The sequence below is a fragment of the Oncorhynchus mykiss genome, chromosome 15, assembly GCF_057628025.1.
Source record: "Oncorhynchus mykiss isolate SJ-2025 chromosome 15, ASM5762802v1, whole genome shotgun sequence".
NCBI lineage: Eukaryota > Metazoa > Chordata > Actinopteri > Salmoniformes > Salmonidae > Oncorhynchus > Oncorhynchus mykiss.
Window position 1 is genome coordinate 73,660,736 of NC_143036.1, and position 16,518 is coordinate 73,677,253.

A 16,518-nucleotide genomic window follows, 5' to 3' on the forward strand; every position below is an offset into this window, starting at 1 on the left:
CGGAGCAGCAGGGTACTGACATGACAGTATACTAGACGGAGCAGCAGGGTACTGACATGACAGTATACTAGACGGAGCAGCAGGGTACTGACATGACAGTATACTAGACGGAGCAGCAGGGTACTGACATGACAGTATCCTAGACGGAGCAGCAGGGTACTGACATGACAGTATCCTAGATGGAGCAGCGGGGTACTGACATGACAGTATCCTAGACGGAGCAGCAGGGAACTGACATGACAGTATACTAGACGGAGCAGCAGGGTACTGACATGACAGTATCCTAGACGGAGCAGCAGGGAACTGACATAAAAGGGTACTGACATGACAGTATCCTAGACGGAGCAGCAGGGTACTGACATGACAGTATACTAGACGGAGCAGCAGGGTACTGACATGGGTACTGACATGACAGTAAACTAGACGGAGCAGCAGGGTACTGACATGACAGTATCCTAGACGGAGCAGCAGGGAACTGACATGACAGTATCCTAGACGGAGCAGCAGGGAACTGACATGACAGTATCCTAGACGGAGCAGCAGGGAACTGACATGACAGTATACTAGACGGAGCAGCAGGGTACTGACATGACAGTATCCTAGACGGAGCAGCAGGGAACTGACATGACAGTATCCTAGACGGAGCAGCAGGGTACTGACATGACAGTATACTAGACGGAGCAGCAGGGTACTGACATGACAGTATACTAGACGGAGCAGCAGGGTACTGACATGACAGTATACTAGACGGAGCAGCAGGGTACTGACATGACAGTATACTAGACGGAGCAGCAGGGTACTGACATGACAGTATCCTAGATGGAGCAGAAGGGTACTGACATGACAGTATACTAGACGGAGCAGCAGGGTACTGACATGACAGTATACTAGACGGAGCAGCAGCAGCAGGGTACTGACATGACAGTATACTAGACGGAGCAGCAGGGTACTGACATGACAGTATACTAGACGGAGCAGCAGGGTACTGACATGACAGTATCCTAGATGGAGCAGCAGGGTACTGACATGACAGTATACTAGACGGAGCAGCAGGGTATTGACATGACAGTATCCTAGATGGAGCAGCAGGGTACTGACATGACAGTATACTAGACAGAGCAGCAGGGTACTGACATGACAGTATCCTAGATGGAGCAGCAGGGTACTGACATGACAGTATACTAGACGGAGCAGCAGGGTACTGACATGACAGTATACTAGACGGAGCAGCAGGGTATTGACATGACAGTATACTAGACAGAGCAGCAGGGTACTGACATGACAGTATCCTAGATGGAGCAGCAGGGTACTGACATGACAGTATACTAGACGGAGCAGCAGGGTACTGACATGACAGTATACTAGACGGAGCAGCAGGGTACTGACATGACAGTATCCTAGATGGAACAGCAGGGTACTGACATGACAGTATACTAGACGGAGCAGCAGGGTACTGACATGACAGTATACTAGACGGAGCAGCAGGGTACTGACATAACAGTATCCTAGACGGAGCAGCAGGGAACTGACATGACAGTATACTAGACGGAACAGCAGGGTACTGACATGACAGTATACTAGACGGAGCAGCAGGGTATTGACATGACAGTATACTAGACGGAGCAGCAGGGTACTGACATGACAGTATACTAGACGGAGCAGCAGGGTATTGACATGACAGTATACTAGACGGAGCAGCAGGGTACTGACATGACAGTATACTAGACGGAGCAGCAGGGTATTGACATGACAGTATACTAGACGGAGCAGCAGGGTACTGACATGACAGTATACTAGACGGAGCAGCAGGGTACTGACATGACAGTATCCTAGATGGAGCAGCAGGGTACTGACATGACAGTATACTAGACGGAGCAGCAGGGTACTGACATGACAGTATACTAGACGGAGCAGCAGGGTACTGACATGACAGTATACTAGACGGAGCAGCAGGGTACTGACATGACAGTATACTAGATGGAGCAGCAGGGTACTGACATGACAGTATACTAGACGGAGCAGCAGGGTACTGACATGACAGTAAACTAGACGGAGCAGCAGGGTACTGACATGACAGTAAACTAGACGGAGCAGCAGGGTACTGACATGACAGTATCCTAGATGGAGCAGCAGGGTACTGACATGACAGTATACTAGACGGAGCAGCAGGGTACTGACATGACAGTAAACTAGACGGAGCAGCAGGGTACTGACATGACAGTAAACTAGACGGAGCAGCAGGGTACTGACATGACAGTATCCTAGATGGAGCAGCAGGGTACTGACATGACAGTATACTAGACGGAGCAGCAGGGTACTGACATGACAGTAAACTAGACGGAGCAGCAGGGTACTGACATGACAGTAAACTAGACGGAGCAGCAGGGTACTGACATGACAGTATCCTAGACGGAGCAGCAGGGAACTGACATAAAAGGGTACTGACATGACAGTATCCTAGACGGAGCAGCAGGGTACTGACATGACAGTATCCTAGACGGAGCAGCAGGGTACTGACATGACAGTATACTAGACGGAGCAGCAGGGTACTGACATGACAGTATACTAGACGGAGCAGCAGGGTACTGACATGACAGTATCCTAGACGGAGCAGCAGGGTACTGACATGACAGTATACTAGACGGAGCAGCAGGGAACTGACATGACAGTATACTAGACGGAGCAGCAGGGTACTGACATGACAGTATACTAGACGGAGCAGCAGGGTACTGACATGACAGTATACTAGACGGAGCAGCAGGGTATTGACATGACAGTATACTAGACGGAGCAGCAGGGTATTGACATGACAGTATACTAGACGGAGCAGCAGGGTACTGACATGACAGTATACTAGACGGAGCAGCAGGGTACTGACATGACAGTATCCTAGATGGAGCAGCAGGGTATTAACATGACAGTATACTAGACGGAGCAGCAGGGAACTGACATGACAGTATACTAGACGGAGCAGCAGGGTACTGACATGACAGTATCCTATATGGAGCAGCAGGGTATTGACATGACAGTATACTAGACGGAGCAGCAGGGTACTGACATGACAGTATACTAGACGGAGCAGCAGGGTATTGACATGACAGTATCCTAGACGGAGCAGCAGGGTACTGACATGACAGTATCCTAGATGGAGCAGCAGGGTACTGACATGACAGTATACTAGTCGGAGCAGCAGGGTACTGACATGACAGTATACTAGACGGAGCAGCAGGGTATTGACATGACAGTATACTAGACGGAGCAGCAGGGTATTGACATGACAGTATACTAGACGGAGCAGCAGGGTACTGACATGACAGTATACTAGACGGAGCAGCAGGGTACTGACATGACAGTATCCTAGATGGAGCAGCAGGGTATTGACATGACAGTAAACTAGACGGAGCAGCAGGGTACTGACATGACAGTATACTAGACGGAGCAGCAGGGTACTGACATGACAGTAAACTAGACGGAGCAGCAGGGTACTGACATGACAGTAAACTAGACGGAGCAGCAGGGTACTGACATGACAGTATCCTAGATGGAGCAGCAGGGTACTGACATGACAGTATACTAGACGGAGCAGCAGGGTACTGACATGACAGTAAACTAGACGGAGCAGCAGGGTACTGACATGACAGTAAACTAGACGGAGCAGCAGGGTACTGACATGACAGTATCCTAGACGGAGCAGCAGGGAACTGACATAAAAGGGTACTGACATGACAGTATCCTAGACGGAGCAGCAGGGTACTGACATGACAGTATACTAGACGGAGCAGCAGGGTACTGACATGACAGTATCCTAGACGGAGCAGCAGGGTACTGACATGACAGTATACTAGACGGAGCAGCAGGGTACTGACATGACAGTATACTAGACGGAGCAGCAGGGTACTGACATGACAGTATACTAGACGGAGCAGCAGGGTACTGACATGACAGTATCCTAGACGGAGCAGCAGGGTACTGACATGACAGTATACTAGACGGAGCAGCAGGGAACTGACATGACAGTATACTAGACGGAGCAGCAGGGTACTGACATGACAGTATACTAGACGGAGCAGCAGGGTACTGACATGACAGTATACTAGACGGAGCAGCAGGGTATTGACATGACAGTATACTAGACGGAGCAGCAGGGTATTGACATGACAGTATACTAGACGGAGCAGCAGGGTACTGACATGACAGTATACTAGACGGAGCAGCAGGGTACTGACATGACAGTATCCTAGATGGAGCAGCAGGGTATTGACATGACAGTATACTAGACGGAGCAGCAGGGAACTGACATGACAGTATACTAGACGGAACAGCAGGGTACTGACATGACAGTATACTAGACGGAGCAGCAGGGTACTGACATGACAGTATACTAGACGGAGCAGCAGGGTACTGACATGACAGTATACTAGACGGAGCAGCAGGGTATTGACATGACAGTATCCTAGATGGAGCAGCAGGGTACTGACATGACAGTATACTAGACGGAGCAGCAGGGTACTGACATGACAGTATCCTAGATGGAGCAGCAGGGTACTGACATGACAGTATCCTAGACGGAGCAGCAGGGTACTGACATGACAGTATACTAGACGGAGCAGCAGGGTACTGACATGACAGTATCCTAGATGGAGCAGCAGGGTACTGACATGACAGTATACTAGACGGAGCAGCAGGGTACTGACATGACAGTATACTAGTCGGAGCAGCAGGGTACTGACATGACAGTATACTAGACGGAGCAGCAGGGTACTGACATGACAGTATACTAGACGGAGCAGCAGGGTACTGACATGACAGTATACTAGACGGAGCTGCAGGGTACTGACATGACAGTATACTAGACGGAACAGCAGGGTATTGACATGACAGTATACTAGACGGAGCAGCAGGGTACTGACATGACAGTATCTTAGATGGAGCAGCAGGGTATTGACATGACAGTATACTAGACGGAGCAGCAGGGTCCTGTACTCACTTGAGGATGTTCTCCCAGATCTGGCTGTCGTAAAAGGCGTGGCTCCAGCCCATCTTGACGGTTCCCACGATGACGTTCTGTTTGAACACATCAGAACCCAGCTTCCTGTAGAGTTCCTCACAATCATCCAGAGGAATCTGGAACACCCCCAACATGAAGGCCAGGATGGCACCTGCGGGATAGGGGTTCATCGTGTTAAGATGCCACGTGCCAAACAGGACTTTCAGATTTATAAAAAAGTATTATCCTCCCCAAAGTCGTGATATCCAATTGGTAGTTACAGTCTTGTCCCATCGCTGCAACTCCCGTACAGAGGGAGAGGCTTAGGTTGAGAGCCATGCATCCTCCGAAACACGACCCCGCCAAGCCATACTGCCTCTTGACACACAGCTCGCTTAACCCGGAAGCCAGCCGAACCAACGTGTCAGAGGAAACACCATACAGCTGGCGACCGTGTCAGAGTACACGCGCCAGGCCCACCACAGGAGTCGCTAGGGTTTGCGCCAGGCCCAAACCCTCCCCTAACCCGGACGATGCTGGGACAATTGTGCGTCGCCTCATGGGTCTCCCGGTCGCAGCCGGTCTGTGATGACGCTTCAAGCGCTGCGCCACTCGGGAGGCCCTGACTTTTTGATTTTAAGACTGGACTGAAAAGTGCCTTTCATTAAACACAAGTGACTGGGTTCTCAGACATAAATTAAACCTAGTCTTGGCCTAAAAAGAATGCTCAATGGGTTATGTTCTCAGGACTAGGCCTGATCTGTGTCTGGGAAACCAGCCCTAGTAGTGTGGACCGATATCATGTTGTAGAAAATACAGGGAGCTTGGTGAAACAGCCTACCTGTGCTGACCCCACAGATGTAGTCAAACAGCTGGTAGATGGGTTTGCCTGTCAGTGTCTGCAGTTTGTGTAGGGTCTGCAGGGCTACCAGTCCCCTGGTCCCCCCTCCATCGATGGCCAGGATCCGTATACCCTGGCCCTTCACAGGGTCTGTGTATCCCACCAGGGCCAGGGCCTCTCTCACTGCAGCCTGGAGCCGGGGGTCTCTGGTCTGCCTCAGACGCAACAGGCACGGGATCACCCTCTCCTGAGGGGGGGGGGGGTTCACTTCAGCAAATTCACACACTTCTACATGTACCCATCTTAGTTGAATGCACTGATTGGAAGTTGGTCTATCAGAGCTTCTGCTACATGACTAAAATATGAATTTAAATACACCCACAGTATATCTACAAGGACTGAAGTTTCCATTGTCTACAAAAACAGCCCCACACCTTGACGGCCACGCCGCGTGTCTCAGGGTACTCCAGAAGATGCAGACTAAGCTCCTCCACACGGCTGGTGTGGACATTCATGTCTGTGGCTTTCTGGATGCCCTGCACCAAGGCTCTGGTCCTGTTGTCCATACTCACCCGGGCTATGATCTGGGATGGGAGGGCACAGAACATACCCAGGATCCTTTTTTAAAAATGTACATCAAAATGAGATATAAGGTAATCATTGTGTGTAATGTTTTCCCTCTGTCCTAGATCATTGAACATGAAATTCAAACTGACAGGGTAAGACACTTCAAACCGACAGGGTAAGACACTTCAAACCGACAGGGGGTAAGACACTTCAAACCGACAGGGGGTAAGACACTTCAAACCGACAGGGGGTAAGACACTTCAAACCGACAGGGGGTAAGACACTTCAAACCGACAGGGGGTAAGACACTTCAAACCGACAGGGGGTAAGACACTTCAAACCGACAGGGGGTAAGACACTTCAAACCGACAGGGGGTAAGACACTTCAAACCGACAGGGGGTAAGACACTTCAAACCGACAGGGGGTAAGACACTTCAAACCGACAGGGGGTAAGACACTTCAAACCGACAGGGGGTAAGACACTTCAAACCGACAGGGGGTAAGACACTTCAAACCGACAGGGGGTAAGACACTTCAAACCGACAGGGGGTAAGACACTTCAAACCGACAGGGGGTAAGACACTTCAAACCGACAGGGGGTAAGACACTTCAAACCGACAGGGGGTAAGACACTTCAAACCGACAGGGGGTAAGACACTTCAAACCGACAGGGGGTAAGACACTTCAAACCGACAGGGGGTAAGACACTTCAAACCGACAGGGGGTAAGACACTTCAAACCGACAGGGGGTAAGACACTTCAAACCGACAGGGGGTAAGACACTTCAAACCGACAGGGGGTAAGACACTTCAAACCGACAGGGGGTAAGACACTTCAAACCGACAGGGGGTAAGACACTTCAAACCGACAGGGGGTAAGACACTTCAAACCGACAGGGGGTAAGACACTTCAAACCGACAGGGGGTAAGACACTTCAAACCGACAGGGGGTAAGACACTTCAAACCGACAGGGGGTAAGACACTTCAAACCGACAGGGGGTAAGACACTTCAAACCGACAGGGGGTAAGACACTTTAAACCGACAGGGGGTAAGACACTTCAAACGGACAGGGTATTAAAAGTTCATTTTAATTAATTCACATGGCAGAGAATCATTAATTTATATGAATCAGTTTCAGTACCTTCTCTCTCTGGCTCAGCAGTAGTTTCTTGGCCCCCTCTTCAGCATTCTTCTTCTGCTCCTCAGTCTCCATCTTCTCTCCAGGCTTCCTCACAGCCTCCTCCGTGGTCTTCTCTTCAACTGCTGCTGTGACACTCTTGGGGTCAGCTCTGAACTTACTAGGTACCAAGGGTGCTATATAGCTGCCAAAGAATGCCTGAACATTGGGACGAGGGTCAGACAGATACTGCCCAAACCCACCTTTTTTAGAGGGTGTTAGGGTGGGGGTAGGGGTGGAGGTATAGGTGACTGGGTCAGAGGAAGTACTATCTGTGGCAGGGCTCTCTCGGGTGGGAACACCCGAGGTTGGGCTAACCTCCTCCAGGGGAGGAGTCGGTTGTGGGGTAGCTGCCTTGCCCTGGATAGCCTTGGTCTCAGCTGCCACAGGTACTGAAACGGGGATGTGGTCCCCGCTCTTAGTACTCTGATAGCGTAGACTGAGAGCAGGCTTGGAGGACGTGGATGCTTGAGCATTGTCATTTAGATGGTGAGGCTTCTTGTCATCTCCTGTTGATAGACTACTACAACTCCCAAAGTAGTCGTTGACGTGTTGAGACAGGGTGCTGTATGTCTCGTCCATGTTGGTGGACAGGGCCTCTGGTTGGAACAGCTGTAACGTCTGCTTGGCAATGGCTGACGAGGAGCTAGCGGTGGATATAGCCACTGATGCGGCGGAGTTAGCCACTGACGCAGCGAGGCTCTGTTTGGGGTTGACGTTGGCCATGAAGGGTTTCTCTAAAGGCTGAAGTGGCTGATTCTCCTTCCCCTCCTCTCCATAGTTCTGGTCCTGTCCTACTGTCTGATCCTGCTCTGGTGGCTTCATGTCTATTGCAGCAGCTGAAGGGTCACTAGCTGCCGGGGTTGGAGATGGAGTGAGAGGCTCCGCTTCGGCCAGTACCTTCTCTGCATGGGCGGCTGCGGCACTGGGCTTAAGGCGGGATATCTTGGAGAGGAGGTCGCTGCCGCTTACTGCTTTAGTAACAGTGTTGAGCGTGCTCCTGATCCGCGACATGCGTCAGCTCACACCAGAGACAGGAGAGAGTTAAAATGGTATGACTGGACTACAGCCTTGCTTGTGCCAGTGCTGATGTGGGAATAGGCCTTGATGGGTCATCTCCTTCGCTTGTGTGGTCTGTGTTCAGTTAGGACAACCTCTGGAGACTGGGTCAGTCAGGACAACCTCTGGAGACTGGGTCAGTCAGGACAACCTCTGGAGACTGGGTCAGTCAGGACAACCTCTGGAGACTGGGTCAGTCAGGACAACCTCTGGAGACTGGGTCAGTCAGGACAACCTCTGGAGACTGGGTCAGTCCTCTTGGCTCTGGTCCAGCATAGGTCATCTAGGAATGAAGCTGCCTCCTAGAATATAAGAGAAAGAAAGCTAATGGATGTCAGAGGACTTTGTGCAAAGTCTAGCTAAATAAACATACCATTTAGCCTAAAGTAAAACCACAATGGAGCCCCTCATTAGAATGAACAAAGGTATTTGTCTCACACAAAAAATAGATAGGGTTTGAATGGCCAACCAGTGCTATCAAATCCCCGGATGTTCCTTCTGTTCCATGGTAGCCATGGAAACCCTTCAAAACAACAACATTCGTTTTCCAGTGTAGAAAACGAATGATATCTACGGGTTTCCAAATACTTTATCAAAGTAATTTTTGATATACGAAGAGAAACACTATGGACGAGAGGCCTTCATCAAACCTAAGCTTGAGAGCATCTGAAATCGTGAAAAATGTACTGGAGAACGCACGCGGTGCCCTCGGCCACCAGCAAGAGGTGGAAGACTCCACCGAATACGAGTTTAGAAACATCGAATGGATCACTTGCAAGGACTTTACAATTGAACTGGGGAAAGTGCGAATCGAGGAGTACATCCACACATGGGAGGTGCACACCAGCTGGCTTTTTAGCCTAGTATTCCTCGAGGAGACGGATCATGAGTTTCACAAACAGTACCACTACCGGGCACAATGGAGCATCCCCACCCGACGCACACCGATCCCCAAGGCGACTGCCAGTGTCTACTTTGTCATTGTGATTTCCAAGATCAAACCTCAGACTTTGCCCGTGGAGGTGTACTTTCTAGTGGAGTCGAACAGGCTGACACACAGGCCAGGGAAAACGAGGTTCAGGGAGAAGTGGTTGAAAGACGTCATCGAGAGCAAAACGTTGCTCCAGAATACTGTCGACTTTTAGCAATGTAAACATTGGAATGGACAGCTAACGTTTCTGTGGCGAATATTCATCTCTTATGAGACACCTAACGTTACCTAGCGAGTACATTTCCAGGCCAACGGGGAACACACGAGTCATTACATGGGCTTGTATCAATAAAGGGACCACTGCCTTCACTGTGAAGAGTTGGAAAAAAACATAGCTGGATATCAGCGAAGCTATGTGTTTTACAACAACTCGGTCGTTTTTTTGCTAACTAGCGATACAACACAGCAACTAGTACCTAACCTTAATTTATTTTACGCTGGGTTAGCTAACTGGCAAAGCAGCATCAGCTCGCTAATCATCATTGAGTTTACGACAGCCCATTTCAAAAGGTGTTTTGTAGATTATGATAAAAACCTAGACAAATGTAACATTTCATCCAAGGAAATTACCTGAATAGTCAGCGTTTTATTGACAGATCTGCTCGCTAAGGAAAACAGGAAATGTGTAACTATACAATAGATCACGTTACGGTGCTCTGCTTCTCGATTGGCTGTTTCATAGGCACGTCAACCGCTAGCCACCAACCACGAGAGGGCATGCATTGACTGCTATGTAACACTAGGGGGCAGCATTTTATATGAGATAATCCTCCCTGTGTGAATCATTACGTTTCATTGTGGAACAGCTACAGTATTTAATTGAATTTAAATAGGAGAAAAATCATTCCGCATGACTCATTTGTATTACTTATGTTTGGCACAAATGTTTATTTCACCAATTAGAGTATGAACTAATGATTTGATCAAATCTAGATGGAGTGTGCATCCGATTGTAATCTACAACAGTCCAGCATCATGGAGAGCGACATAGCCACATACAGCCCACTACCGAAAGTAGCTAATGGTTTATCTATAACATTATTATTTCTGTTGTTAACCCAATCACAAGAGGAGGATTGTTCAATTGATAAAATACAATATGGGGCGGCAGGGCAGCCTAGTGGTTAGAGCGTTGGACTAGTAACCGGAAGGTTGCGAGTTCAAACCCCCGAGCTGGCAAGGTACAAGTTCTGCCCCTGAACAGGCAGTTAACCCACTGTTCCCGGACCGTCATTGAAAATAAGAATTTGTTCTTAACTGACTTGCCTGGTTAAATAAAGGTAAAATAAAAATAAATAAATATCAACATGTGATGCAAATTAAATATGGGTGATTTAGAGATTATTCACTGATCTTCCCATTGAGGATGTATCTATCTCTACTATGGATTGTTCCATGCACAGTCTCGTTCAACAACATGCAGTGTGAAATGTCAGCAAGGTGTGCAAATGAGCTCAGTGTCTCTTATCTTGATACAACATGGTTGGGAGGAACATTGACTTCAACAAAGGTAATTGGACAAGGTCCATTCAGGTCTCATAATGGGGTGCCCACGAATTCTCACAAACCTCAATGTAAAACCACTGTCTGGATGGGTCCCAAATGGAACCTGTGCCTGTTCCTGTTCCTGTATCTGTTCCTGTTCCTGTGTCTGTGCCTGTTCCTGTGCCTGCTCTAAAGGTCCATAGAGTTCTCAATGTGTTTATTGGATTTCCACCCTTATTACATGACACAAACAGTAGCTACATCACCAGTAGTGTGTATAGACCAGTTGAATAAATGACTCTCTGGTACAGAGTGTAATAACATGGAGGAACACAGAAACAGCCCACAGAGGCACAGTGCTGCTGGAGGAAACACAGAAACAACCCACAGAGGCACAGTGCTGCTGGAGGAGCACAGAAACAACCCACAGAGGCACAGTGCTGCTGGAGGAGCACAGAAACAACCCACATAGGCACAGTGCTGCTGGAGGAACACAGAAACAACCCACAGAGGCACAGTGCTGCTGGAGGAACACAGAAACAACCCACAGAGGAACAGTGCTGCTGGAGGAGCACAGAAACAACCCACCAAGGCACAGTGCTGCTGGAGGAACACAGAAACAACCCACAGAGGCACAGTGCTGCTGGAGGAGCACAGAAACAACCCACAGAGGCACAGTGCTGCTGGAGGAGCACAGAAACAGCCCACAGAGGAACAGTGCTGCTGGAGGAGCACAGAAACAACCCACCGAGGCACAGTGCTGCTGGAGGAAACACAGAAACAACCCACAGAGGCACAGTGCTGCTGGAGGAACACAGAAACAACCCACAGAGGCACAGTGCTGCTGGAGGAACACAGAAACAACCCACAGAGGCACAGTGCTGCTAGAGGAACACAAAAACAGCCCACAGAGGCACAGTGCTGCTGGAGGAACACAGAAACAACCCACAGAGGCACAGTGCTGCTGGAGGGTCACAGAAACAACCCACAGAGGCACAGTGCTGCTGGAGGAACACAGAAACAACCCACAGAGGCACAGTGCTGCTGGATATTCCTGTTGATCCTAGCTGCCAAAATTAAACACAATTACATTTTTGTGTTTGTGTATATATGGATGCATGGATGTTTTATAGCAAAAACCCTCCCACTTTGTTCCATTCAAACAGTAACAACAGTTTCAATAGAGGTAATCAAAAACATACAGTAGAAGCAAACCCATTATTATGTCATACGTCATTATTATGTCATACGTCATTATTATGTCATATGTCATCATTGTTCTGTCATCTATAGAATAAAAGTCTTCTCTGATTATACACTGTATCCAGATTCCTGTCACAGTGCTCTGAAGTGACTCAATAGTAAACGTTGAAATTTTGTTCCTTTCTATGAAGGGCAGCAGATAATTCCATATATTAGTGGCACAATCCAATTCAAGTTCCCCTTCCCTCTTAACCACGACAAGTCCCCATAGCAACCAGGTCTTGCACCGTGCTCCCGGGAACCGTATAGGTAAGGTTGATGATAGGGGTAAACAAGACACAGAGAGATGGTCAGATGTTTGGAACCGATAGATGATTCACACAGAGGCTGAGGATATAGAGAATCCCATGAGGTCATATAGAAGTCAATTACACTCATATGGCTTTATTGCATGACTGCAGATTCATTCTAAAGTCTATTGTACACAGTGAGCGATGCTCCGCAACCTAAAGATGAATCACACTGAGTGGGGATATTGGGAATCCCAGGGGATCATAGAAGACAGAATTGCAGTTATTGCTATGTGGTGTTACAGCGCCACTTCAGAATCATTTCAAAGTGGCCAGTGTAGCTCAGATCTACTGTATACTGTAGCTAGATACAGCTTTACAGCACCACTCCAGAATAATTTCAGATCTATTGTATACTGTAGCTAGATACAGCTTTACAGCACCCCTCCAGAATCATTTCAGTGTATCTCAGATCTACTGTATACTGTAGCTAGATACAGCTTTACAGCACCCCTCCAGAATCATTTCAGTGTATCTCAGATCTACTGTATACTGTAGCTAGATACAGCTTTACAGCACCCCTCCAGAATCATTTCAGTGTATCTCAGATCTACTGTATACTGTAGCTAGATACAGCTTTACAGCACCACTCCAGAATCATTTCAGTGTAGCTCAGATCTACTGTATACTGTAGTTAGATACAGCTTTACAGCACCACTACAGATTCATTTCAGAGTGTATTTCAGTGTAGCTCAGATCTACTGTATACTGTAGCTAGATACAGCTTTACAGCACCACTACAGATTCATTTCAGAGTGTATTTCAGTGTAGCTCAGATCTACTGTATACTGTAGCTAGATACAGCTTTACTGTACCACTCCAGATTCATTTCAGAGTGTATTTCAGTGTAGCTCAGATCTACTGTATACTGTAGTTAGATACAGCTTTACAGCACCACTCCAGATTCATTTCAGAGTGTATTTCAGTGTAGCTAAGAGCCATTGGGGAACAACAACGATATATATATATATATATATATATATATATATATATATATATATATTTTAGGCATAGAGGACATGCTGTGTAAAAGTTGATGTGTGAAGACAGAAGACGCAGCAGTGGAAACGTGATAAACACTGGATGAATCATCTAAAAGGGTCTATTTCTGACCTGCTTTACGACAGCGAGCTTTAGAGCATCACTAATATATGCACATTACGTCTGTGTGTATGTTGCCCTGATCATACTGCTCCCTGTCACTGAGCATGACGGGTGGCATGATGGGTGGCATGATGGGTGGCATGGTGGGTGGCATGGTGGGTGGCACGACGGGTGGCATGGTGGGTGGCATGATGGGTGGCATGGTGGGTGGCATAACGGGTGGCATGATGGGTGGCATGGTGGGTGGCATGATTGGTGGCATGGTGGGTGGCCATGGTGGGCGGCATGGTGGGTGGCATGACGGGTGGCATGATGGGTGGCATGGTGGGTGGCATGGTGGGTGACATGATGGGTGGCATGGTGGGTGGCATGATGGGTGGCATGGTGGGTGGCATGATGGGTGGCATGGTGGGTGGCATGACGGGTGGCATGGTGGGTGGCATGGTGGGTGGCATGACAGGTGGCATGATGGGTGGCATGATGGGTGGCATGGTGGGTGGCATGACGGGTGGCATGGTGGGTGGCATGACGGGTGGCATGATGGGTGGCATGATGGGTGGCATGGCGTGTGGCATGGTGGGTGGCACGGCGGGTGGCATGGTGGGTGGCATGACGGTTGGCATGGTAGGTGGCATGATGGGTGGCATGATGGGTGGCAAATATGGGTGGCATGGCGGGTGGCATGGTGGGTGGCATTACTGGTGGCATAAATGATCGGCTATGGAAAGCCAACTGACATTTACTCCTGAGGTGCTGACCTGTTGCACCCTCTCACAACCATTGTCAAATAAAATAAAATAACATGTATTTGTCACATACACATGGTTAGCAGATGTTAATGGTCACATACACATGGTTAGCAGATGTTAATGCGAGTGTAGAGAAATGCTTGTGCTTCTAGTTCCGACAATGCAGTAATAACCAATGAGTAATCTAACCTAACAATTCCAAAACTACTACCTTATACACACAAGTGTAAAGGGATAAAGAATATGTACATAAAGATATATGAATGAGTGATGGTACAGAACGGCATAGACAAGATGCAGTAGATGGTATCGAGTACAGTATATACATATGAGATGAGTAATGTAGGGTATGTAAACAAAGTGGCATAGTTTAAAGTGGCTAGTGATACATGTATTACATAAAGATGCAGTAGATGATATAGAGTACAGTATATACATATACATATGAGATGAGTAATGTAGGGTATGTAAACATTGTATTAAGTAGCATTGTGACTATTATTATTTGACTCTGCTGGTCATCTATGAACTTTTGAACATCTTGGCCATGTACTGTTATAATCTCTACCTGGCACAGCCAGAAGAGGACTGGCCTCCCCTCAGAGCCTGGTTCCTCTCTAGGTTTCTTCCTGTTCCTGCCTCTCTAGGGAGTTTTCCCCAGCCACCGTGCTTCTACATCTGCATTGTTTGCTGTTTGGGGTTTCAGGCTGGGTTTCTGTACAGCACTTTGTGACATCTGCTGATGTAAAAATGGCTTTATAAATAAATACATTTGATTGATTGATGGACGGATGGCATGGATGGGTGGCATGACGGGTGGCATAGATGGGTGGCATGGCGGGTGGCATAGACAGGTGGCATGGACGGGTGGCATGGATGGGTGGCATGGACGGGTGGCATAGACAGGTGGCATGGACGGCTGGCATAGGCAGGTGGCATGGACGGGTGGCATGACGGGTGGCATAGATGGGTGGCATGGACGGGTGGCATAGACAGGTGGCATGGACGGGTGGCATGACGGGTGGCATAGATGGGTGGCATGGATGGGTGGCATGGACGGGTGGCATGGATGGGTGGCATGGACGGGTGGCATGGATGGGTGGCATGAAATGCATAATAGATGTATAGTAGGAAAATACTATTATGTGGTACTTAACAGCACCATAAACAGTGTCAGTGTTTCCTCACACTGATGGAGAACAGCCTTTTATTCTAGCATGATGTGATGTGCGACCCAAATGGCACCCTATTCCCTATATAGTGCACTACGTTTGACCAGGGCCCATAGGGTCTAAAGTAGTGCACTATGTAGGGAATGGGGTGCCATTTGGGACACAGTCATGGTGTGGAGAGGTTGTGGATAATGAATAACAGCACTCAGCACACTGTAACACTCAGAAGCGAAGGATCTGCAAGCTGCTAGACACAAATCTCAGCTTCAATACATCCTGTCAGATATGTGCCTTCCTGCTGATAAGTACTGTACAAATCACCTTTTCTTCACGACTGTCACAAAGGACCTGGGTGAAACAGGACAGAGAGAAGTGCTCTCACAGAGCCCAGAGTAACGGTAGAAACACATCATGTCACAATATGACATTTACCACAGTCTGCATCTCTAGGAATTCATTTCCTCCAGGAATATGAAGTGACCAGTCAATACAGATGTTGACTTGATGCTTCTAAATCCACATGGGTCATGTTGATACATGGATGCTGAGGGGGAAACACCAATGTTCTTTTACATTACATTGTAAAGGATACAAGTCCTTATACCTGACTTTTATCAATCATATTCAACATGGATTCAATTGGAAAGAGTCTAGTTTAGGGGTGGATGTAATCTGTTCCTTTTGTATTCTGTGGAAGAAAGGCTTTTCATTAGGCCCATGTGGCTGATGGTCACAAAGTACTGGTCTATGTCTACAATTAATATTGACAGAAAATGGAAATGAGGGACATTGAAGGAAATGAATGTGCACTCACGTGTGAAGCCAGGGGAG

The 16,518-nt window shown here is 48.1% G+C and overlaps 2 protein-coding genes across 2 annotated transcripts in view; one reads left to right on the top strand and one right to left on the bottom strand.

The window, feature by feature from the left end:
• Positions 1 to 10,282, bottom strand: part of LOC110490626 (calcium-independent phospholipase A2-gamma) — a 29,355-nt gene extending 19,073 nt beyond the window's left edge. The window contains exons 1-5 of the mRNA XM_090199185.1: positions 10,195 to 10,282; positions 7,539 to 8,935; positions 6,263 to 6,412; positions 5,829 to 6,075; positions 4,988 to 5,159 (exon numbers count right to left, since the gene is read on the bottom strand). Of these exons, the coding sequence (XP_090055311.1) occupies positions 4,988 to 5,159; positions 5,829 to 6,075; positions 6,263 to 6,412; positions 7,539 to 8,588 (1,619 nt within the window). The 5' untranslated portion in view covers positions 8,589 to 8,935; positions 10,195 to 10,282. The remainder of the gene's footprint in view (positions 1 to 4,987; positions 5,160 to 5,828; positions 6,076 to 6,262; positions 6,413 to 7,538; positions 8,936 to 10,194) is intronic.
• On the top strand, positions 9,091 to 10,468 carry LOC149978178 (A-kinase anchor protein 14-like). The gene has a single exon (XM_090199186.1). It carries the CDS (start codon positions 9,260 to 9,262, stop codon positions 9,776 to 9,778), a length of 519 nt encoding a protein of 172 aa, XP_090055312.1. The 5' UTR covers positions 9,091 to 9,259; the 3' UTR covers positions 9,779 to 10,468.
• Positions 10,469 to 16,518: the final 6,050 nt, after the last annotated feature.

What these genes read in the sequence shown, in the direction of transcription:
- LOC149978178 (XM_090199186.1), top strand. Translation starts at nt 9,260, where the DNA reads ATGGACGAGAGGCCTTCATCAAACCTAAGCTTGAGAGCATCTGAAATC.